Genomic DNA, 24,827 nt, shown 5'->3' with positions numbered 1-24,827 from the left:
AAGTAGTTGCTACATCACTAGGGGTGGCTTCTTTGGTGCACATTATATAGAGCTGTAAAAGTATCAGCTTCCGCTTCCGTTACACGGTTTCTTTATCGCCGTAGATGAATGTCAGTATACTATTAGCCATAAATACGGCGCTGTAATAACGTGAATTTAACGAGTTTATCGCCGTCGATAACGAGCTAGTGTAGCAGCCGCAGATTAAATAAAATAGATGGCATATATTTTACTTACTTATTTATTAGGAAGGCAAGTTCACATCAGTGATTTTGTGATAATAGCATGTGATTCAAATTGATTGTAGGTACTACTTTCTTACTTACACTACTTTGAATACTACATAATAATATAGTATATTGATAAACGTAATAATATCCTTAACCACATGTACTTGCAAGACTTGTAAAGTAAGTTGTGAGGTTTTCATAGCTCGATGACAAACAATGTCGGTAAACATACTTACATTAAAAAATACAAACAAAATACAGACCTCCTCCTTTTTTTCGAAGTCGGTTGACAAGGCCGTCTTTCTGTCAAATTCAAGACAGCTAATACACAACCTCATCACAATATAACTTATAGGAAGGGAACAATACATCAATATTTTAATTCATTTACAAAAATCATGAAATCTTTTTAGTTTTTCTCTTGCTTGTCTCCTTATTCCACAGAATTCTAACTACAATCCACTGCATGTGATAGAAGCCAAGACACGCAAATACTATGATTAGTATTAGTACCGGGAAGTATATGGTTTTGTACAGAATTTTGAATATTGGGTAGATCCATATTCCTCGTTCGTAGTATGTGTACAGCAGTCTGAAAAAAAAAAACACTTTAATTTATTTCCATTAGGTATAATCACATTATTTTTAAGTTTAGATAGAATAGAATGTAACGTGCTGTGTACATATTGCTTTGCTGTTACGACTAGACTAGAATTTATGTACATAATTTACTTTATGCCAAATAAAATAAAATAAAAAATAAAAATAGAATACTCTTTCTTTTGCACCATGAAAAGATATTATAAAATAACAACTTAGGGTCCTTATCCACAGGCGAGGAAATCGAGACGATACCATCGTTGTGCTACGACTTTCTATTACTCTCATATAAGTGAAGGCGATATTACCGCGTTTCTGAGACCTTTGTGGGAATTAGTCCTCTTTTTAGGACGCATAACGGTGAAGGAAAACATCGTGAGGAAACCTGCACATCTAGATTTAGCACATCTAGATATGTGAACCCACCAATCCGCAGTGGACCAGCGTGGTGGGAAATGGTCCAAGCTTAGGAAGGCAGTTTAGACCTTGGGGATATGCACAAAGGTTCCATTCGAGAGAGCCAGGTGCAGGTACTGTCACCCCCAACAGAGAATATAATAGAATATAATAGGACGCATAACTGTGTTTGTGACATGAGAATCTTAGCTCAGCTCCTACATCGTACTCTAGGGTATTCCGTGAGTGAGTTCCTGTTTTCTGATGGGCTATGTTCCAATTTCTCCATAGTCGGTTAGATCGTAACCAGGGAAAGATTGATCAATTATACGTCATCTCCATATTAAATTCTTGACAAATGTTTCAAAAGTCAAGCAATAATACCTGGTTATGCTCTAACCCACTATGGCGAAATTGGCACTAATACTTTCACCACGGTGACAAAGCCTAGACGCGCTTCAGTATTGTCACCGACACGCTAAATAAGAAGCTATATATTTATTTTTATAAGAAGATCAACTTACACACTCAAGTACAGCATCATATGGAACACCAAATGAAGGATATTCTTCCTATGATTCTTCGGGACATTTCGTGATCTAAAAACAATCTCCCACAGAACAACTGGAACTATGAACGTATGGATGATGTGGTTTGACGTGCGGGTAAGCACCTTGTCGACGAATGGTGGTAATATCAGCTCTCTGTCGTATAGGAATAGAGTCCAGAACAGCGTGAACACCAACTGTGAAGGGAGAAATTGATTTTATTGTTATGAGGTTATAGCAACTTTTTAATCGACATCGAAAAAGGGAGGATTTTCTCAATTCGTCTGTATGTATGTTTTTTTTGTTTAGTTTCGACGTGTTTTACTTAGACTATATTCTGTGGTCTAGTGTTAAGCTGCGTACAGACCGGCCCAACGAACGCCCTACGATGGATATTTATCATATTTATCAACGAAGCCCGTAGGTTGGCATAAACGATAATTATAGGTCCGGGTTCGACTTTGTTTTATTTTGTTCATGCTCAGCATGTGCTGTAGATCATTACAAGAATACTCACAAAGGTCGAAGGCCACAAAACACCAGAGAACAGCGTTTCCCGGAACCCCCGCAGGTACCTCGGGACGGCGTAGGTTTTGTTCTTCTGGTTCTTCAGTTCAAGGTAGTCGGAGGTCAGACCCGTGATGGCGAACACTATTTGTAGGAACTGGAAATAAAAAGTTTAAAAAAAAGTTTAAAAAATGTAAGTAGGTACTTAGTTGTTGTTAAAATTGAATATAAGTTTATTTCATAATATCTTACAACAATAAAACTAACGAGGCTTAGATATTAAGTGAATAAACCGCCCCGAGACATAACTGACGAAAATGTGCCCATGATGCTAGCAGCATTGCCTCGCTGCACAGCCAGGGATATTCTTTGCATCAGGTATGCCCCAGAGCGGTTGTCGTAGCCTCGACTCCTCAAGCGGTGACCGATCGCCCTTACGAAGGCAAATTGGAAATTATAAGTTTAGACTTAAAAATGTTAATATCGTAAAATATATCGAAAATTTTAGCTTTAGGTAATGAGAGTTTTTTTAGAAAAAAGTTAAATAAATATACTTATTTATTTCTTAAACATTACAATTACATTACAATTATTACATTTTTGTTGTGATTTTGGTCTCTTTACAAACACAGTAGGTATTCAATATAGGTACATACAAAATTGAATATACGGTGGCCTGCGCCTAAAAGTATACAGGCGGAGTTTTTAAAATAGCGATCTCAAGCTCACATGCTGCTCAAGCACATCCACATAAACACCACTGCTACACACATCACACACAACACGTCCCCAGATTTATAACAGACTAGCTGTCCCCGCGCGCTTCGCTTCGCCTTAAAAAGTTTTCCCGTGGGAATTCCGGGATAAAAAGTAGCCTATGTTCTTTCCCAGGGTCTAGACCGTATGTATACCAAATTTCATTCAAATCCGTTCAGTAGTTTTGGCGTGAAAGAGTAACAGACAGACAGACAGACAGACAGACACAGTTACTTTCGCATTTATAATATCGCAATATATAGTTAGGATGTAGCTGGTCCCTTCATCATCAGGGATTGCTATTTTAAAAACTCCGCCTGTATACTTTTAGGCGCAGGCCACCGTACATAGTATATTCGTGTATATGCAACTTATCAAAGTTTAATTATAGCTTCACTATTGTATCTTGCACGCGTTTATGCGATTTCTGGTATTCCGACAGCTATATCTATCACCTCAACGACGCTTCATAGTAACAATGATAACCAATGACCCTCACACGAGAGGTCAGTTGTATTGAGAGACCGATGACCGGATGAAGACTGCAGTTATAATCTATGCTATGATTTTTTTGACTGCCGACTTGTTGATAAGAAATCTCGGTGAAGACAATAATATCCTCTTTTTAATTGATGATTAGTTTTGCCCTTGATTCCATAAGTTACCAGTTTTTACCTTAACGCCAAACATCCACTGCTGGCTAAACTAAATTAATACGCATAGTTGAGCCAGTTCTTCATACATAGTGCATAGTTTGCGGTGGACGCATGTATGTATATTTATAACTAGCTGTTCCCGCGCGCTTCGCTTCGCCTTAAAAAGTTTTCCCGTGGGAATTCCGGGATAAAAAGTAGCCTATGTTCTTTCCCAGGGTCTAGACCGTATGTATACCAAATTTCATTTAAATCCGTTCAGTAGTTTTGGTGTGAAAGAGTAACAGACAGACAGACAGACAGACAGACAGACAGACACAGTTACTTTCGCATTTATAATATTAGTTAGGATGATACAGATGATGATGATTATGAAAATGATGGTGATGGTAATGATGATGATGGTAATGATGATGATGACAATGATGAAGGAATAACTCACAAAGTTCCAGCAAGTGAAGTACCGGAACTGCAGTGACCCGAAGATCCTCACGTTCTCGTCTTCGTGAGTCTTCAGGTCGTGGGCAGCTATCTGAAACATCATGCAGTAGAAGGTACAAATTTGACAGTGATCCACTCCAAGGCAGATGGATTCAGAAGACTAACGTTGAGTTGCTGAAAGGAACTTTAAGCTAATGCTGACCTTAAATGTATTACTGTCATGTTTTGACAGTATACGGACAGAAAAAGACAGACATTGATTTAATGCCGACATTACCTTCAAGTATGCTTCCCAATTCGCAATGCATGGCTTGGTATGAACTTGAACAAGATGAAAGTAATTTATCTACATACAATGCTTGACGGGAAAATCTTTTTAAGGCGAAGCGAAGCTCGCGGGAACAGCTAGTTCTTTATAAGAATTTCAAACGACTGATACTCCACTGACGGGCAATGAAAAAGTTCCAACTGCCAATGCCGTTCCATATGTCACTGGAACTTTATCATTGCATGTGAGTGTATTCGCACCATTTGCGGCATGTCCCTAACTGGGTAGGCAAGGCACTCAACTTACCATGTAGGCGATGTTAGTGACATGCACAACGATGGTGGCGGTGTAGGCGAACATTCGCACGTAATGTAACACCGCCATTGCTGGAATAAGAAGAGTTCACATAAATAATAATAATAAATATTTGAAGACATCTCACACACGGCCATCTGACCCCAAGCTAGACAGAGCCAGATATGGGTATCGAACAGCTGATATATCTGCACAAATACATAGATAGATAATCATAATACTTATATAATATATATTAACAGCCACGACCTGAGTCGTACAATCTGTCTTTAAACAAATATCTGTCCGGCCAGGAATCGAACCCGGATCCTTCGGCATAGCAATTATTATAATGGATTGAGTACATAAGAGGATACATAGAGCGGTGGCGGTGGTAGCTCAGAGATGCGGGTTCGAATACTAAACCTGACATGTACCAATGAGTTCCTTGGATTTAAGTACAATGCATACCATCGTTCTTACGGTGAAGGAAAACATCGTGAGGAAACCTGCATATCTAAATTTAGTAGATCTAGATATTCTAGATAATGAGAACCCACCAATCCGTAGTGGACCAGGAATAACTTGCGAAGTTTTTGTCATATAATGTCCATAAACTTCGTCTTATAACAGCAATAGTTCTAGGAAACAAGGACAATATACTTAATTTAGAATCTAGACTGTTGCATGTCTATAATGGCCTTTGACTTCACTTGGCCATTAGGTACTGTAGTACCTACTTATTATGAATGAGAGTATGTATATGGTATAATTAAACAAAGCAGCCAAGGGTAACAACTGCGACCATGTATACAAGTTGCTACAATACTGCTTGTTGCTTGTCTACCGCCAGAATATAATAAATCCAACCAAGGGGGTAAAGCTCTTGTACGTGGCTCTCTCGAGTGGAACCTTTATACATATCACCCTAATTTCAGCTCAGCCAGCCTAGCTCCCGAGTAAACTGATGCAGCAAGCCTGGATGTTGTAAAAGCAATCTGAGATGAGTCCAACCCCTTATATCTACTTGGGTTTTTATAAGAATGATATTTATCGCAATTCCAGTAATTTATTCAGTAAGGTAGGTACTAAATTGAAAAAAAACTGCCTCTAAAGTAGCATTTTAGATAGCTGATAGTTATTTAAAAAGTTGTGTTTAGTATGACACTTAAATAGTATAGACAAATGTTATAATAGGTAACGTAACAACAAAGATGAGTTCAGATCATTAATCTTATTGAACTTTGTTCTGCGACCTTAGCACGGGTACATTGCTGAAAATAAATACATTAAAATTTGGTATGCCATATGAACTTTCATCTTTGAATCACTTGGCTAAGGAATCACTCAACGTTTTAAAAATCTAAAATATACATACAGACTTTTATACTAAGTAGTGATATAAAAATTACTAAACATACATGATTATGTCGGAAGAATTAAAATAATATGACCCCAGCACACTCAGCATCGATTATCGACTAATTAATTTGAGGAAAACATTCTGTAAACGCATACAACCTTATTTATTCTCCTGACCCCGAGAGGTATAAATGTATACACTGTTATTAGATTTAAAAAAAATTTAAATCTTAACTACTGAACTGTTTTGTCACTTTGTCAAAGAACAAATTGTTTAAGGGATAGGTACTTTATAAAACTTTAAAGAAATAACAGGGATACTCCATAAAACTTTTAATATAGGTATTTTTAAACTATATATTATAATTTTTTTCAATGTCCTACTCATAGCACGCCAGGTGTCAGGAGGATATAATGTTATTTTATCATAGTATGACTATAAACAAAGAACGAGAAAATATCTTCACCAATTTCATTATTTGTTACGTAGATAATTATTTGGATGAATTTTATATATTCATTGGTCCACAGGTGGACAAGACAGAGTCGAGACAGAAATCTTCACGTGCGGAAACTATCTCTCAATTAAATCCGTACATCAAGCATTATACACACTTATTATCAATATTATAAAGTATAGATATAAACTTACATATTGAAAGGATTATAATAATTATAGTTTAATCTAATGTTAATTATGATAAGTAATCCTATATATTAAAAAAATGGTTTATCTTTTATGTTTTGTGTATATATTTAAGCAGGCTTTCCTTGTATATAATATAACCATTAGGTCAAAGGGCATACAAACAATGAAGTTGGTAAGTAGGTAGGTTAAGTTATGAATCAGTAGGTATTATGAATTATAATAATATTACTACCTACTCGAAAACTAAAAATAACTATTAGCTAAGTTATTATTTTCGTTAACTTTCTAATTTTTCTTGACGGTTTCTCATAAGATCATAATCTTAGTAGGTAGTGTAGGTACTTACTTAAATTACCAAGTTTATTCAATGCTATTATGAATAACATTTGAGATTTTTAACTAAGTACTTATATCGATTTCTACGTTAAAGTTCACTTGTACAATGTATTCTGAAACAATTATTTATTAATCGATGCTGGAAATTGCATAGGTACTAAGTACCGGCACCGTAAATTTTCACATAATATACTTACTAAAAATTCAACTTGTAATATAAATAGCAAAACTAACTTACCTCAATCTGTATTTATCTTTAACTGCTTCAATAGAGAAAGAACTTCACATAGTAAAAAAATATAAAAAACGCGACTTCTTGGGTCAAATAACGGTTAGAAACTAGATAATTTACAAACGTGAAATGAACATTGGAAGGCGGGAAGTAAGTTATCTCTGCAGTAGATATTTAGACTGCTGATATGACTAAGTAGTTCATGAATATATTAAAAGATGGCGCTTTTACTGTTATGATGCTATGGTCGATTGGTGATTTGCTTTTTGGATTTTTTTGATTAGGTATGTAATGTGGTGTTTGCTTCCTGGTAATTAGAGTATTTTAAAAATATCCTGGTGCAATACTTATTCTTCTTTGGTAAAACACTAGAGATGACCTAGTACAAGGATTTTGAAAGGTATTAAAGGGATGAGACTGCCAATGAAAAATAAGCATTAAGTACTAAATTAATTATTTTTTGGCGTCAAAATCAATACTTTATCTTGGTAGTACGTACTTATAAAATATTCAAATAACCATCAACGTTGAACATTTTGTCATGTCGTTTTGTTTTTATCAGTTGGTAGTTTCAGTAGGTAGTTACCTTCAGTCACTGCCTTAAATTCACGGTGTGCTTGATTCCAGAGGCCTTCGGGCAGCTTGAAAACATCTTCACCCGACAAATCTCTCAGCACAAGCTTGCTTGTGTTGGGGTCCACCAACCCGCACTAGGCCAACGTGGCGGACTAGGCCTAAAACCCTTGCTTCATTGGAAGGAGACCCGTGCCCTAGCAGTGAGGCCGTGTTGACTGTGTGTGCTTGAGCTATGTCCAGTGAGCTGCAATGGGCTACAGATAAGGCATAAGAAATAAAACGCGATTGTGCAAGTGATTCGAGAATAATAAAAACAATAGATAACATTTATTTCCTATTGGTTCAAACTCCATCCATTCTGCTACATTTAGGTACAATATTTTGCATTTATTGTGTTTTTATATATGAATAAATCAACAAAGCTATATTTATATATCGGGTTAAAAATCTAAAATGGCAATTTTTGTCTCGTTTTAGCCCGTAGGTATAACAAGTTAATTTCATCTATTTCAAAATATCCATTTTAGATTCTTAGGTTGATTCAAGAATACCAGGGTTGTGTATCGGTATAAAAACTTTTTTATAATTTAAATCCATGCCAACAGTTTTGTTTTTCATTGGTGATTAGAAAATCCAGATTGTCCTAGCTGTGGCTTTACACAAAATACTAGTATACTACAACATATAGGTAGAAATTTAAACAGATTCATAAAAAAGAGCTCAGGATATTGGAAGGTAAGAATATGTATAGGTTTTTTTTGAATCAACCATAACCACAAGTTAGTCCATATAATTTTTATTTTTGAAATATAATAATATGTATATTATGAATTATAGTTTCATCTCAGGTAATGTTGTGTAAAAATATTTATGATAATTCTTCAACAACTAAATAAATATAAATCATCTTATAGAAAACACAATTACAAAATTTATTACTTTACATCTTTTATTCATTCTCCTTCGCGATGTAATAATGATACCCGTATAAGATTAAGGTACCTTTTTTGTAGAAAATAGAAGCTCTCGTCAAATTATATAATTTAAATTCAACAAAATCAACGCGAAATAATATTTTTTTCACACAAAACACAATTTATTCCCGATTCTTAAGTTTAACAATCATCCTTGCTTTTCGCAATTAAATTACGCTATAATGTGTCCAAATCTATAATTATAATTTTAGTGAAAATTTAGCAAAACATAGTACAAAAACTATAGAAATACCTACTAAATCCTACCCAGCAAGTAAAACTTTACCCTATAGCTATCACTATCGCACTAACACCCGTCTTATACGTGCGAGAAAGACAAACATATCTGTTTACTTTCGCCTTTTCTCCACCAATAGCAACGTCTAGAATAAAACGGACAAAGTGAGTTAGGGTTGAACAAAAGGTTTTATATCAAAAGAATTAGAAAGATAGGGAAAGATAGAAATTCACCATTTAAAAAGTGGTAAAACACTTTTATCGAGTCGTTTTCAGTTTAGGCGATTAAATGTTTCAGCCAATTTCAGTCTTAGTGCTCTAAATCGATTTTTTTTATTTTTTTAAGCAAAAAAATATTTTTTAACAAAATCATCTAAGTGTGCGTCTAACAGCCCTTTTTTACTAAACCAAACCCAGAAAAGGAAAGTTATATTATGTAGTTTATTATATTAAAGGGTCTGTTCCACAATGTCTGGTTAGTGGCTACCTGACGGATAAAATACATGCTGTCACTTTCTGTTATTATTTTTTAGACAGTGACAGCATGTATTTTATCCGACAGGTAGCGACTAACCAGACATTGTGGAACAGGGGCTAAATCTCATTTTCAGTAATAGCGTTTCTGAGCTATTCTTGGGTTATAGTTAAATTGTATTGTATGCTTTATGTTGTAGGTTGTATGTAGGTACATTAAAATAAAATTTGAATCACCCGTACATAATTTAACACTATAAGTTCTCACTATTTATGTAACGTTATCCTAGTTATTGAAAAATATATGAAAGTATTTTTATATATTTATATATAAGTATTATAATGTGAAACAAACAAAAGGTGCGCCAAATAAAAATAAAACCAAAACTATAGACAATAACAGATTGCTTTATTTAACAAAAAATATATAATATATAGAAAGAAAAAAACAATATTTTCACCTGCCGTCCGATAATCGTAATACACAGTGGAAAATAGTTTGTTTTTCAGAATGTAAAATTAAAAATTAACCCATCGAACCTTATGATATTTAATATAAAATACATACGATTAATAGCTATTTACAAATACAAGTTAAGATTTATACTTTTTATTATATTTAATTATAAACCAGTCTATAGTAAAAGGCTAGTCGACAAACTTAGCGTAGTGTTAGAAAAATGATGAATTATGTCATCTATGTAGATGATATTTTATGTTTAGCAGGCAATTTATAAATTAAAAAAAGCAATAAAAGCTCTATAAAGTTCTATTTATGTCAGTAGTGACTAAAACAGTTAGAAGAAATCCTTTAAAAATTAAAATTACGTATTGTAAAAGTCTAAAAACTCATTGTACTTTTTTAAGCAGTTTTAACATGCAACATTTTATTTATTATGCGCGTGATTGCGTTATTATGTAAGAAAATAATAGATTCAGATTTTAAAATGAGACCATGGCACCAAATAAAAAAAAACATAGTGTCAAAAACAATAATATTTGAGATCAATTACTGAAAAAATACATGTAAAAAATCATTGCATCAAAATTGCCTGCTAATAAAATATTTACGAACTATTTTTGTTCAACTATTTTCATTGAAAAAAACAGAATTACCGAATAGTAATGTTCGAGTGTTGTTCAAAACATTATAAAATAATACGTCACTTTAACTTATGTTTAGATTAACTTACAGCTTTTTCTGAATATTACACTTTCTTAATTTCGTTAAAAAACGAAAAATTAAAATACAAAAGTGGGCAGTATTGTGTATCCTATAGTTACAACTTAACCGAAAACTACATTCAAGAGAAAAACATCAATAATAATAATCATTTGAAATAAATAACAAGTTACATTTCTCTTTCATTAAAAAAACTGTTAAAAATAATTAAAAAAAACTACATCAATTAAACATTTCGTAAACGTCAAAAAATTTATTGTGTGATCATTATTTTGCTAGAATAACTCTCTTTATTTCTTATTAAAAACTCTATTTCTATTATAATAGCTTTAATATAATAATTATTATTCTTTTCCTCCGCATACATTTTTATGTACTTTACATTTTACGTTAGTATAGGTACACATATATTTTACCTTTCACTGTATAAAAATACACAACAAAACTGCACGAAAGACGGCGAAATTATGTATTTGTATAGAGTTTTTTTAACCATAGACAAGACAAGATGTTAAACGCTTCCCAAGTATTCTACGTGTGTTAAATACAATTAATAACGAATTATACGAAATACACTTTTATTAAACTTAAGTGAGATAGCAGACATCGCCCTGAACACTACGATAAATTTGCGAATTAAATAAAATTTGATAACATTGTACGTACGCACTATACGTAAATATTATTTAACAGTCTCAAAGTACATACATACAATTATAAATAGTATAACAATACGCGAGCGATGTCTGCAACATCACAGGAGGCCGGCCGTTCAAAAACAACGTTCCATTTTTAAATAATGAAACAAAAAGTTTAAACGAAACGGCCAGCACGAAAAAGTCTTACGAAAATTAAAGTTTGCAGTCCACACTCAATGTTGCCAGCTCTCGGGCAAAATGAGATCGAACGACACGAGAAAAATAATCGTCCTGTGTTTTTTTATGGAAATAAATATGTCTTTTCCATGTCTTATCCGTGAGTGAAGTCTAGGACGTTGTCTAAAGAGAAGAGTTCCTTGTACAGAGCCGGGAACTGATGATTCGGGTGAAGAGCCTTGAACCGGCAGAGAGCCTCCAGGTGCATCAAGGACAGGTCTCTGCAAAGAAACAAAATGATTCATTAATATTTGTGTATAGGCTGGGTCTCGTTAGAATTAGGCTCTATTTAACACATTGAATGCCGACTACGCAATATTGCGTAGTACGTACCATGTGGTACCTAGTGACATTAGGTACCATCGGCACTCAATGGGTTAAGGAGTAGGGCTCAAGCCTTAGCCACAGATGAGGACAATGCTTAAAGTAAGTCTTCTGAAGTGTATTTTTTTATAGTTATAGTGGACAAGGCATCCAATCTGCAGGATGGTTAATGGTTAATATGCACAAAGGCCTTCAATGCTTTGTTTCTACGAGCTTTTCTTGCGAGTTTTTGATTTCGGATGATGATGATTCGATTACGGACTAACAAAGACGTCACTCTCACCTGAACGTAGGTATCTTGGCCATGAGCGTGTCGAGCACGGTGACGTCCCCCTTGATGGGCGCGTGGTTGGCCTCGATCTCCTGCTGCATGGCAGCCAGCGACATGTTGTACAGACACGTGATCTCGTGGTTGCCGCGCACGCCGTGTCGCTCTGGGGGGAGAATTGTTGTCACAATTATTTGAAAGGGTTACAATTACTTACAAGGTTTTTACAATTATTTGTATGGGTAGTAATTCATTGCAATTAAATTGCATTAAAATTTATTAATTTTGGTGAAGAATTCAAGATCATGTATTTTATCGATATGTTACGTGATTAGCTGTTGGGCATTTTTCATAATGACTGGGAAAAGCGACTAATCTTGCCGTTGTTATCACATTGCCAAAAGGGCATTGATGAATACAGACCGTCCATTACTAATAATGCCCGCACCTATCAAATATCCCGTAACAAATACATGTTTGTGTGTGTTGTGTGTATATATTATATACCTGGCCACAGCAGCACCAGGCTCTGGTACAGCGCCAGCTCGGTCTCGGTGAGCTTCAGCCGCGCGATGGACTTGGCCGCCTCGAAGATGGACATCACCAGCGTCATGTCGCTCGGGTGGCTGCGGAAGAAAATATACAATTAATTATTTAGGGTTCGGGGAATGTGAGGAGATTTTTTTATTATATCTACCATCCACCATAATAGGCTGCACTGGTCTTATATTTGCAAAGTTTACCATGTAGAATGTTTTTTTAAATATCAAAGGGAGAGAGAGAGAGAGATGGGGAGGGGAGGGGGAAGAGGGAAATAAGGAAATATGGAGAGGGAAAGAGAGGAAGAGAAAAAGAGAGGCAGAGAGGAAGAGAGCAGGAAAGATAAGTAGAGAGGAAGAGAGAAAGGGAGGAAGAAGGGAAGAGAGGAAGACAGAAAGAGAGGAAGGGAGGGAGAGACAGTCAGAGAGAGATAGATACTCACCGCGCTCTGACGCACTCCCTGATGGGCAGCACCACGTCTCCGTACAGCACCTGGTCGCGCTGCACGTCGATCAGGCGGGACATGCGCACTATAGCCAGCTCGAACGAACCTGAGAAAAAAAAGGCATTCATAAGTTATCTGCTCAAGAACAGCTGTTGGTGAGGTACGATGAAGAAGTAAAAACAAAAGGTAGAGTTCTTCATTTGATGGCACCGTAGTAGATAAGACGGTAGCTGCTTCCGAAGCTTGAGGTTGGAGCCGGGGATTCAAATCCCGCCCAGGAGAAACATTTGTGTAATGAGCATTTGTGTTTGCCTTGTGTCTGGTTGTCGTTTATCTATTTAATACGTATCTATCTATGTATTGTGATATATCAGCTGTCCGACACCCATATCATAGGTTCTGCTTAATTTGGGGCCAAAGGCCGTGTGTGAGATATTTATTTATTATTTAGAAAAGTATCAAAAATGAACTCACCAGACTTAAGCAGCAAGATCTGGTCGTCCTGGCTGAGCTTCATGAAGCCGGGGATGAGTTTGGCAAACTCGATGATGTTCTGGATCATGCTGGTGAGCTTGTCCGCGCAGTCGAGCCAGGTCTCCTCGTACGACATGGACGTGTAGCTGAGAAGCCTGCGGAAGAGGGTCGAGATTAGCGTGACATACTGATACTGTTAAGGTGGGTACTGACCAACGTTACGAGGTGTAATGTAACATGTTACACAGCAAGCATTCGTGCAGTCAGTGCGTAGTGTTACGGGGAAACCAGCGAGCAACCAGCCGAATTTAGAACACAGCGTTGCGTGACATGCTCGCTGGGAATGTTATATTACAGTCCGTAACGTTGGTCAGTATCCACTTTTAGAGAGCGTAGAAGTCAATAACAATCTAAAATCATGGTAACAAGAAATTGTATTTAAAACAGACGTAGAAAACATTGGTCTTGTGAATAAGTGAATGGTATCTATGGTGTTTTCGAATGTCTATTGGTGAAATTATGGGTTGAATAAGTTACTGCCGTAGTAATGATGCTTTGGTGATTTTAAAGATGGCGACACAACTAAAGGATGATAATGAAGTACATATTAAGGCTATTTAGGCTGAGGACAAAGTATTCTGAGTACTTAGTATTATATGGTTTTAAATTGTCTTGTGATGATGGCTATGGTTATAAACTAGACCGTGTTCCATGTAACGCTGATCTCAAACAAAGCTACTACTAGAGCTACTTAACAAGGTAAAAAAAACTTTATTGAATGTAACACATATTACGAGGGGATATAGAACGATGATTAAATATTACGAAATGGAAAGTCCTTGCTTGTCCGAGTCTTGAGAGAGGGAAGTTGCTGTAACCGAGGGCTTAGGCCCCCGAAATCTAAGGTGATAGATGAATAATGATCATGTAACAAAAATAAAGGTCAATACAAAATTAACATAACTAATACGTGCAACTAAATTTTAGGGTAAGGCAGGGAATTGATGAAGATGGCAGAAAGATGCTGATTTTGTAATGATGAAATGAAAAATGAAAATGAAAAAATATTTATTGATAGTAAAGATTATTAAAGTTACAAAAAATATAAGTCAATATACAGTGTTTGGTAAAAATTCAAAGGTGGCGATATAAAAGGGCTACCGCACTAGGCTAGGCCTGTATCGTGGACAGCCAGTAGACAGGTGATGATGATTGATTTAGAACTAGAAAGGATTAAAAGTTTCTGGAAGTCATTAAAGAGGTGATCTCCTCTTCACTTCCGGTTTGAATGCAGGATATGGTAATATTGGAAGAAGGAATTGAAAGCCCTTCGAATAACAACTTCCATACAAAACCACAAATGCGAACTCTTCGGTGACCACAGAGGAGGCTAACATTAAAAGAGGCGTTTAAAGACAATCCTTGGAAGAAGGATTTACACCTTTAAAAAGTTGGATATTTTACTAACTTCCTGACTCATTTGTACTCACTTGGACACATCTGGTGGTTTCCTGAACATCTCGTGAATGTACTCGAGCTTCGGGTTTGTGTTGGCGTGGGCCTCGGCCAGGCTCTTCACCAGAACCTTGCTGATGTCACCTTCGGCTGTGGAGGTAAGGCTAGAATTAGCTTAAGACAATTTTTGAAATTTTGGCAACAAAAGAGAGGTATTGGAGGTTTGCAAATTTTGTGGAGGGACTATTAAATAATGGATATGGATAATAATAATATTATTATTTTTTTTTACACATGAGAATTTTAGGACACATTAACTAGTATATTAGAATAAATTCAAACACATCGTCATCCATCAGCTAGAAATCTAATAATAATATCAACTAAAATAAAATACTTATAACTACATGATTGGTATTAAAGTCTAAATAACTACTTATAAGAATCACTTCATAGCTCGTACATTCTAAATATTATAAAGCATCAAAAATACGCTATAAAACAAAACTATATTGCAACTGAAAAAATAACAACCTGCTGAAATAAATAAGGCTGAAAACGGAAAAATTCCAGGACAAATAAAAAAAATACATTTGCGTTATGGATAACAAACATCAGAAGAAGGAATAAAAAATATTGGCCACTAAAAAACTAAACGAAATCATCAGTCATTCGTGACACAAGCGAAGTGAAAAACTGTGAAGTGTCATCCGCTGTTAAAATTGAACACACAAAATAAATAATGCGACTGTAAAAATTTCAAGTGCCGCCAAAAAAATATGAGCATTCAACATGTTGTGTATGTCCGTTGGTGCTATGATAATTGCCGGAGCTCTAGGATGTATCGCAAGTTGGCGTAAGTACCAGTTGCCTAGCCTTCTTTAACAGCAAACACAAACGTCAGAATCTGTATAAGTAACTGTATAATAAGTAGGTACAGAATAATTTGAAAAACTCCTACAGAATTCTCAATTTCTCAAGTTTATTTTCAACGTAACCGACAAAACTAGCCATCGTAGAGCCACTATCAATTATGATGTAGTTTATTGAAGTTATCTGATGAGGTATCATGTAGTCGAATGATGTCATCAATATAACTGCAGCCAAGAGTGCCGTCATATTATTAAATTTACTTTTCACAGTAGTGGAGCGGCGCCGTAAAGAGAAAACATAACTTAAGCTGCCAAGTGGCTACAGTACGGTTGGTATTCTAGTATGGTCTTTTGGATTGAGTTTACAGGGTTTTCTGATGCAGCCAGACAACTATCTGATTTGGTAGGAGGTGCATTTTTCTTTATTTAGTCTTGGTAGTGTCGATTCCAAGTTATGAAGGAAATTTATCTCTAGATCTTTGACTACCCTTCTGATATTACTGTTTGTAAAATGTACTCCAATGTATTTAATCCAAATATTTATGTAGATATTTCACATTTTTGTTTTGGTTCAGTAACTTCCTTTGGAATGTTATAAATATTTCCTAATCGATTTCTAAATATTTTTTAACATATTATGAAAACATTTTTGTGAATTAAAAAAATTAGGGCGTCGTCTTAGGGATCGAGCGGTGGTAGCTCAGTCGGGTAAGCGCCCGCTTCTCACGCCAGAGATGCGGGTTCGAATCCCGGCGCTGACATGTACCAATGAGTTCTTTTCTGAATTTAAGTACAATGTATACCATCGCTCTTACGGTGAAGGAAAAACATCGTGAGGAAACCTGCATATCTAGATTTAGCACATCTAGATATGTGAACCCACCAACCCGCAGTGGACCAGCGTGGTGGGAAATGGTCCAAGCTTAGGAAGGCAGTTTAGACCTTGGGGATATGCACAAAGGTTCCATTCGAGAGAGCCAGGTGCAGGTACTGACACCCCCACAGAGAATAGAATAGAATAGAATAGGGATCGAGGCCATGACAATCGCTCTGGGGCGTACTTGATGCAGAGGATCTCCCTCGCAGTGCAGCATGCTTCCAGCGTGATGGGAACCTTTGGGTCGGATGCGTCCTGGGGCGGGCTATTTGTATAATATTTAGTTATGTTTTACTATGTCTTTTAAAAAAAAATGGTATTATATATTTAGCAAAACTCAGAATTACCACTGATTATTATTCTCTGGTATTCCAAACTTATTCGCGCCAAACTTTTTATATTCTTTGACCTCTTTGTTCTGGCTGTCAAAAAGTAGTCAGAGGAAGAAGTTTGCATCCTCTCCATAGACAAGTAGACTTGACAACTGCTAGGCGACAAACAGAAAAATAATTTGACGATGTGACAGCACTCAAATTTTAAACAAGACGTGTCTTGCAAAAAAATGATGAATATTTGAAACAAAATGATACAAATTTTTGCACCTTTAACGGTCGTAGGCCTCGGTGTTTTGGCCTGTTGCTGGCGTAAGTTTAATGTTTATTACAATATCAATAGTGCGAAGGTGAAATATTTCCGGATTGTTAGTGATTGGTGTGTCGACTTCATCGGGCGTTTGAGGTTTAGATTTTTCATTTTGTGTTTCGGGTCTGCCGGTTCCTTACAGATTTTGAGGCAGATCTTTGATATTTTACAGATTCTCTCTATTAAAAAACACCGTGACAAAGTTGGATACTCAGCTGATCTGAACACTCTACTTGGAATAAACGCCATCTTATGTTTTTGTTATCAGTGTCTTCTAATTTCTAATATAGAGACTCAACCGCTTCTATCGCTCAACTATTTGGATTCAATCAATCGGATTCTACAACAGAGTTATTTTATACCTAGAAGAATAACTTATGAAGCTGCTGACATAGCCATCAGTTACTACTACAGTTTTTTTTGTTTGTAGGTCTTTTAGACTGACTCTATTCTGACTGGCTGATCCTTTCACCGGGGTGACAGACCCTAGTACTCCATTCTAGTATTATTAGTCTTCAATACGGTAAAAATATTTCATTTGTTTCAGCCTGCCTACTATCATGCTGCCTGACACTGCCGTTCCCTATCCCGTTACTCGTGGTGCAGATGCCGGGCCGCAAGCCAAGATGCGACAAGAAGGCACACGACTACAGCGACTCTGACCTCTCTGTCGAAGAATCTGCAGGCTAAACCAGCCATTACCTTCGTAAGTCTACCATCTTTTCCAAATACTATATTCTATCTCCTGTGGCATTCACGAGTGGAACCTTTGTACAAATCTCCATAATTTTAGCTCAGCCTGTCTAGGTCCCGCGTGAATTGGAGCAGCAAGCCTGGAGGTTGTAAAAGCTACTTCGAATCTTTTAAGTGATTTTTTAAATCATCAATCATTGTATTTTTTAAATTGCCTGGTTGTTTCAGGGCTTCGGCGGCACCACTACAGTCCAGTTCTCCACTGTGAAGCACAGAACCTGTGCCGAGAATGAGATTGAGTTCTACGGCACCGATGGCTCCAAAAGACGTCCCGGCTTCATACGCAAATTGTGAGTGACCGATTTGGTTACGAAATTCCTTGTGCTGCCTGTGTTTTTAACTATTTTGTTTCTACAATCTTTATTTATACTGATTAAAAAGAAGAGCAAAGCAACTGGCTGTTTTACTACGCTACAACGGGACAAGACAGAACTAAAAACGAAGCTAGGTGTCAGGAGACTCACAGGGCATGTCGTCGCTACTGGAGCCACTGTGGCAGGACGACCCCTGGTGGCGCCGCGTGGAGACGGCATTAGGGTTGACCATGCCCATCCCAGAGCAGTTCATGTTGAGTGGGTCGAACCGGCTGTGGCCGCTGCTAGACGTCAGGTCATCAGGACTCAACTCCTCGCTCGTCAGAGACACTGAACTCTGACCACTGACGAGCACTGACGTATGTATATCCATAGGGCTGTGCTGGATGTTCGACGGACTGTGCAGGAAGGTTGTCGAGTCGACGTAGCTGGCTACTAGATTGTCTACCCCCATTGAGGTCTCGGGTTTGATCTCCTGCTTGATGCTGATGACGCCACTGGATATAGTTGGTGGTGACTGTATTCGCTCTTCATAGCGGTCGAATTCCTGGATTCGTCGGGGTACTTCGGTGGCGGTGGTTTGTCGGAGAGTAGTCGTGGTGTTGGTAGAAGTCGAAGTGGACCCGGTGGATCGGACCACGGGGGTCTGGCCTTTCGGTTGCTCATCTAGGAGGGATATGGTGTTAGTTGGGTTAGTGCTGCAAAACCTAGGAGTTGTTAGTGGAAGACGATGAACAATGCGATTTTACTGGTACCTACAGACGATTGAGAAATGCTTTGAAGACCTAGCCTTATAAAACCTTGACTGTTATAAGGTACCAATTCGTTTTTGTTGCCTTTTCCTACCCCTATAATCGTGTTTAAGTATGTTAAGATTATACAAAGGTTTTCTTTCATCACCTTCCACAATTCACCTATTCGTCAAATTTCAGCCATCTATCCTCAGTCACCGGGTTGCACAGCATCTTTATCGACGTTAAACTCGTAAACAAGTTGTACCAATCACACGACGTTTTATCATGAATCGCGAGCCATCGATAACGATGCCTTGCAACGAGAAGTTGTGACTATAAGTCACAACATCGTTGTCATCAGTCGGTTGTCATTCCTCTCTTACCGTGGCCAATGAAGTTGTTATCCAGAAACCCGGTCGGTTTAGGCTCGTAAGCCGTGGTGGAGTCCACCACGAAGTCGGCAGACACGTCGTACGTCTGCTGAGCGTTCTGCTGAGTCATGCCCCCCATGGCGGAGGGGAGGGTCGGGCCTGCGTTGTTGTAGGTGAACGGTGACGCGTAGTTGGAGTAGCTGGAAAGAGATAGAATGATTATTAACCATTGGTATGTTGGCTTATTGTTCATATCTGCCGAAGAACCGATAACCGTTAAGGTAGACGAGTTATCGAGCGGAGACCATGAACAGGCAAACGCAGCGGAGGAGAACAGGCATTATTAATCTTTGGTCAATGATTTCATAAGGAAGGATGCGCCCGTCAGAAAATTGCAGCCTAAAGAAAATGTCAGCCGCGCTGGCCCCAATTTGAAATAATTGTGACAGATATATGAGATTTTAGGGCCTGCCTGAGGATACAATAACCCTTTTTGCAACACCATGTATAAGTCAATGTCATTGGTAGTTTTTTTTTATGAACTCAATGTTAGGTGGACTTTTAAAGTAAAATTTATTTAACTAGTCGCCTGTCTTCTTCTGTTAAATAAGGTTAGAGAAAAATATAGTTAGGTAGGAGCATTGGAATTATGATCGGTAACGAGTTGATATAATTAGAAGACAGCACTACAAGTAAGTATACTTACTAGCCTACACGCGGAAAAGAGACTACCTACTAGGAATAAGGTCTACTAGAACCTTTCTAGAACGTATCAGACTCAACACAGTTCTTACAAGGCCGACCATATCTGGCTAAGTACCTAATATGTTATCTAGTAGAGCTTGTTAGGCCTATTCCGTAAACCATGGTATATATAATCCACGCCTTGAACGTTTTGTTCCCTCCCTATATGTATGCTGGGTTCAATCCCGGGAAAGTCCCCATAGGGCCCCTACGCAAATCATCAAAAACATCATCATCATCATCAAACATCAAAGTTATAATATTCTAGTCTTTGTCAACAAAAACTACCAAAAAGGAAAGAACATTGACTTTATCCATACTTTATCAGACTTTATTAAAGACTCATCACAGCCCTCCAACAAAATTAATGAAACTACCTAATGTTATTTTATTAATAATTCCATAATTTATCACTTCATAATAAATTGCAGCGCCGCCCATATCACGAGCAAAAACTGCAAACATTAATAAAAACTTTAATCACTGCGCGGTACCGCTACCCGTCGCTAGATGGCGGTATTACGTGTACCGTTACAATCATTTGTGGCATGTCACGAAGTCTCTATTTCCCGTTAGACTAATGACAACTTGATGCACCGTTGACACAGATAGATAGACTTTACCACCAAAGAAGTTAGCAACAGACTTTATGGCCTAGAGTCTTTGGAAAGAACGCACATAGCGCCACAGGCTAGGAACGCTACAAGCAAAGAATTACGGGAAACGAACGGTTTGCAAGCTAATGGACGACTGTGGAAATGAAACGGTTGTTTGTGTCGATTCTCAATTGTTTTAGAATGAAGCAAACGGATTTATTGGCATTTTAATAGCAATTCTTGTCGCTTGACTAATGTTTTATGGTCTCTTATTATAAATTGTTTACTACCGTATTTTAACTATACTATAGTTGTATAGATGTAAAGTATTACTTTACAAGGACAAGAATGTATACGTACAATATACTGAATTTTTCACGTTCCCGAAATAACTTGTGTAAAAATTACATAATTAGTTTTACTACTCTACAATAGATGTCGTTACCATACTTTTTTGAAACGGTTTCTTAGCATTTCATACTATGCTGCTTTAGTACCTACAAGGTTTATATACCGTTTAAGACCAGCCTAGTTGCAAAAATGAATAGTAATTATGATAATATTTATATCTTACTTGTAATGATACTGATCGCTGGAGCTTGGCGTCTGGCATTGGGCGTCGAACACCGAATCCGGGACAGCATCGGTTTGGGCTCGAATCTGCGCCTGATGATACTTCACCTCCTCCTCCACCTTCTCACGCTGTTTCTTCGACATGCGGCCGAATTTTACAGCTGAAATTAACAAAAAAAAAGATTAAATCCAAAGATTTTTATAAAAGTTCCGCTACCCACCGCTGCGGAAAATTGGCGCTGCGAGCGCGGGAAATTTCAGTGATGCAACACAAAATCACGATATTCCCATCGCGGTAACGTTCGATTCACACGGCAACGTGGCGGCAACAAAAAAATCGGTAAAGCATCTCTTTACAATGCAATTAGTACATTCTCAATGACACCTAGCTCGTCGCATCGCTTACCCAATCCACCAATACATCGGATTCCCATGTGTGTTTTATGCGCCTGTGTGCGTAGCTTTGCTAGTGTGCGTGCGAGAGTATAGCTTAGTGTGTATGTGTGCGTGTTCCTGTCGCTGTGTGCGTGCCGAGGCGAGCGTTCATTGGCACACTGCCTAGTAGAACAATAACCTCTGACGAGCTACGTAGATAGGTGACGTATACCGACGTAATGCTATGGATACCGTTGAGAGCAACCCGGCCGCGTGCGGTGGGACGACACGCCTTAATTCCACACGTCGCCGACGCACTTTTTAACGCGGTCGCGTAATCTTTGCTGTAAATTTTCGGCACTACCAAGAGTTCTTTGTTGGGGGGTCAGTGAACTATTCAACTAGTCATGGCTGCTATAACTTGGTACGTCTTGAGTATGCAGATGTGGGGACATGGAAGGTCATGTAAGCTGGTTATTTTTGTGATTTAAAACAGTCTGGTTCATTGGTCCAGTTAAATTTGTTTTAGGACAAACTCTAGCATTGTTTTCCGGTTAGAAGTTATTTATTTTAATTATCCATTCAGAACTGAAGAATCCTACTGAGCTTAACTGCATTTAACTTGCTGTTCCCGCAAGCTTCGCTTCGCCTTAAAATGTTTTCCCGTGGGAATACCGAGATAAAAAGTAGCCTATGTGTTAATCCAGGGTCTCAGCTAACTCCATACCAAATTTCGTTACAATCGGTTCAGCCGTTTTGATGTGAAGAAGTAACAAACATACACACATACATACACATACTCACAAACTTTCGCATTTATAATATTAGTAGGAAGTAGGATTAAGGATTTTTTTCAGGCTCCAGATCTAAATAGTAGATAGGTACTTTGGTACTAATGTGCTGAGTTGATAAAACCTACAGACTTACTTAAGTAAGTAACTAAGTATAAATAATTAATAAACATTATTTTAGCTAGTAAGCATGATATATTTTCCTACCTACCTACTAAATACTATGTACCTAACCTACATCTAGAATCAGTAATGTATATGTCAATGCTAGAATACCAGGAATTGCGATGAACACAGAAAACAAATGACCACCGTTCATAATATTTAACGTTTACTCTTTGAAAACTAACGTAAGTATTAACGTGAACAGCCGAACTGGGTCAACGTATTAAAACTTATGACTTCCCGTCAAACTGTGCGTAGATAAACTAAGTAACTTTCATTTAAATCAGTACCTTATTTTAAACAGAAAATTTGCGTTTTATAGATCTGATAGTCACTAAGTTTAAGATGCACGTTAGCTAAGGATTCGTCTTCTTCGAGTGACGTATAAATAAATAAATATGTGGGGACATCTCACACACGGCCATCCGACCCCAAGCTAGGCAGAACCTGTGTTATGGGTGTCGGACAGCTGATATATCTACACAAATACATAGATAGATAGATACTAAATATAAATATCAACACCCAAGACCCGAGTACAAATATCTGTCTTTAAACAAATATCTGCCCCAGCCGGGAATCGAACCCGGGACCATCGGCTCAGTAGTCAGGTCACTAACCACTACGCCATTCGGTCGTATACTTATCATCTGTTCCTTATAAGCATCTGGTGCACCCTGAGCAGTCAGCGACTGACGCTAATCTGACTGGTGAATCATTTCGTGACTAACAAGAGATCGCTTTTAGCGATAAGGCCGACTATTGCGTTATATTGTAAATTGTTTTTAAGTCAATAAAGTAGTATTCTATTCTATTCTATCTCCGTACGGTGACAAACCCTAAGTTATATAGCTCTAGTCTTTGTCACCGACGACACGCTAAAAATAAGTGACCAAATAGACCATCAAAGTCTCATCGACTGAACCCTAACAGAAGAATAAACACTTACATAGGTAGGTTATTAGTACCTTACCATGTTAGTCAATAACATTATTTCACAATAATCAGAGATGTTAATAATATCTAATATTTTTATCGACATCGATGCAAAAAATACACCATAATACAGGTAATGCAGAGCGCTATTAATTTGTACAATAATATTTGTGTGTCTATCTTTTGTGCAGTAGCAAATCTTGTATTTGCATTTTGTTTGTGATAATTTATAGTTTTTACTAGAAAACATGTCACTTCCATACTTATTTGAAAGCTTCTTTGCCGAGAATCAATAAAAAATGCTATATGGCAAAAATATATTAATAAGTTTTAAACATATAGGCCATGTCGCTTGCATTCAGTGTTTGTTCAATCTTCATGAAATATCTCATAAATTATTTTGAGATTCCAACTGAAATCTGGGTTACACGCAGTATATTAAACGTTTGTTTATGTTCAATGTGTCAGATAGTTAATGGGCTTTTCAATTTGACAAATCGCATGGATTTTCGTGTTTGACTTGAAAAATACTTGATTAATTTAAATAAGTTGTTGAAAAGTGCCTCAAAGGAAAAGTATTTGATTAATAAGGTACCTACTTATCTAACAGTACACTTTTTAGCTAACCTACTTCTCGATCATTGGCCCAGTCAGCTATGTGGGAAGTAAGAGTAATGTTTTCTTATCTTAGAAATTATTTATTATCGAAATAGTTTAGACAGCCTTACAAATGAACCTTTTAATTTTCATGGATTTTTTATTCAGTAGGTTTAACAACGGTTCCGGAAATTTCAATCACATTTATTACTAATTATTATTTAAATTTGGCTTTTGCCCTAAAGTAGAATGGATTTAAGTAGGTACATGATTTCGATGTTTAGCGACTCAAACAATAAATATGACTTTTTATCGACATCGACAATTCTTATCATATTTTCACACCGTTACATCCCTATTTGTTACGTTGCGTTGCACAATATGCTATGA

The 24,827-nt window shown here is 37.1% G+C and overlaps 2 protein-coding genes and 1 long non-coding RNA gene across 15 annotated transcripts in view; 1 reads left to right on the top strand and 2 right to left on the bottom strand.

Annotated features, from left to right (window-relative positions):
• Positions 1-223: 223 nt before the first annotated feature.
• LOC105394445 (androgen-dependent TFPI-regulating protein) lies at positions 224-7,411 on the bottom strand. Its single transcript, XM_048633263.1, has 6 exons — positions 7,279-7,411; positions 4,706-4,785; positions 4,133-4,222; positions 2,292-2,438; positions 1,751-1,971; positions 224-822 (listed from the first exon to the last, which is right to left on the bottom strand). Exons 2-6 carry the CDS (start codon positions 4,781-4,783, stop codon positions 627-629), a joined length of 732 nt encoding a protein of 243 aa, XP_048489220.1. The 5' UTR covers positions 4,784-4,785; positions 7,279-7,411; the 3' UTR covers positions 224-626.
• Positions 7,412-9,923: 2,512 nt separating this feature from the next.
• Positions 9,924-24,827, bottom strand: part of LOC105394379 (probable nuclear hormone receptor HR3) — a 98,788-nt gene continuing 83,884 nt past the window's right edge. For 8 of the 12 annotated variants that reach the window (XM_011566323.3, XM_011566331.3, XM_011566309.3 and 5 more), the window contains 9 exons: positions 21,575-21,734; positions 19,673-19,860; positions 18,706-19,221; positions 15,133-15,247; positions 13,643-13,797; positions 13,166-13,274; positions 12,691-12,809; positions 12,199-12,349; positions 9,924-11,812 (listed from right to left, as the gene is read on the bottom strand). In XM_011566323.3, the coding sequence (XP_011564625.1) occupies positions 11,686-11,812; positions 12,199-12,349; positions 12,691-12,809; positions 13,166-13,274; positions 13,643-13,797; positions 15,133-15,247; positions 18,706-19,221; positions 19,673-19,860; positions 21,575-21,734 (1,640 nt within the window). In that variant the 3' untranslated portion in view covers positions 9,924-11,685. The remainder of the gene's footprint in view (positions 11,813-12,198; positions 12,350-12,690; positions 12,810-13,165; positions 13,275-13,642; positions 13,798-15,132; positions 15,248-18,705; positions 19,222-19,672; positions 19,861-21,574; positions 21,735-24,827) is intronic. The other 4 variants (XM_048628023.1, XM_011566339.3, XM_038111301.2 and 1 more) reach the window with 1 other exon arrangement.
• LOC105394373 lies at positions 15,771-18,635 on the top strand. 2 transcript variants are annotated; one of them, XR_961065.3, is made up of 3 exons: positions 15,771-15,953; positions 18,036-18,194; positions 18,410-18,635. It is a non-coding gene; the product is annotated as an uncharacterized LOC105394373 (long non-coding RNA). The 2 variants fall into 2 exon arrangements; XR_005254119.2 differs by lacking the exon at positions 15,771-15,953 and adding an exon at positions 17,333-17,490.

The sequence above is a fragment of the Plutella xylostella genome, chromosome 2 (genome assembly GCF_932276165.1).
Source record: "Plutella xylostella chromosome 2, ilPluXylo3.1, whole genome shotgun sequence".
Taxonomy (NCBI): Eukaryota; Metazoa; Arthropoda; class Insecta; order Lepidoptera; family Plutellidae; genus Plutella; species Plutella xylostella.
This window is presented reverse-complemented; position numbering and strand designations above follow the sequence as displayed.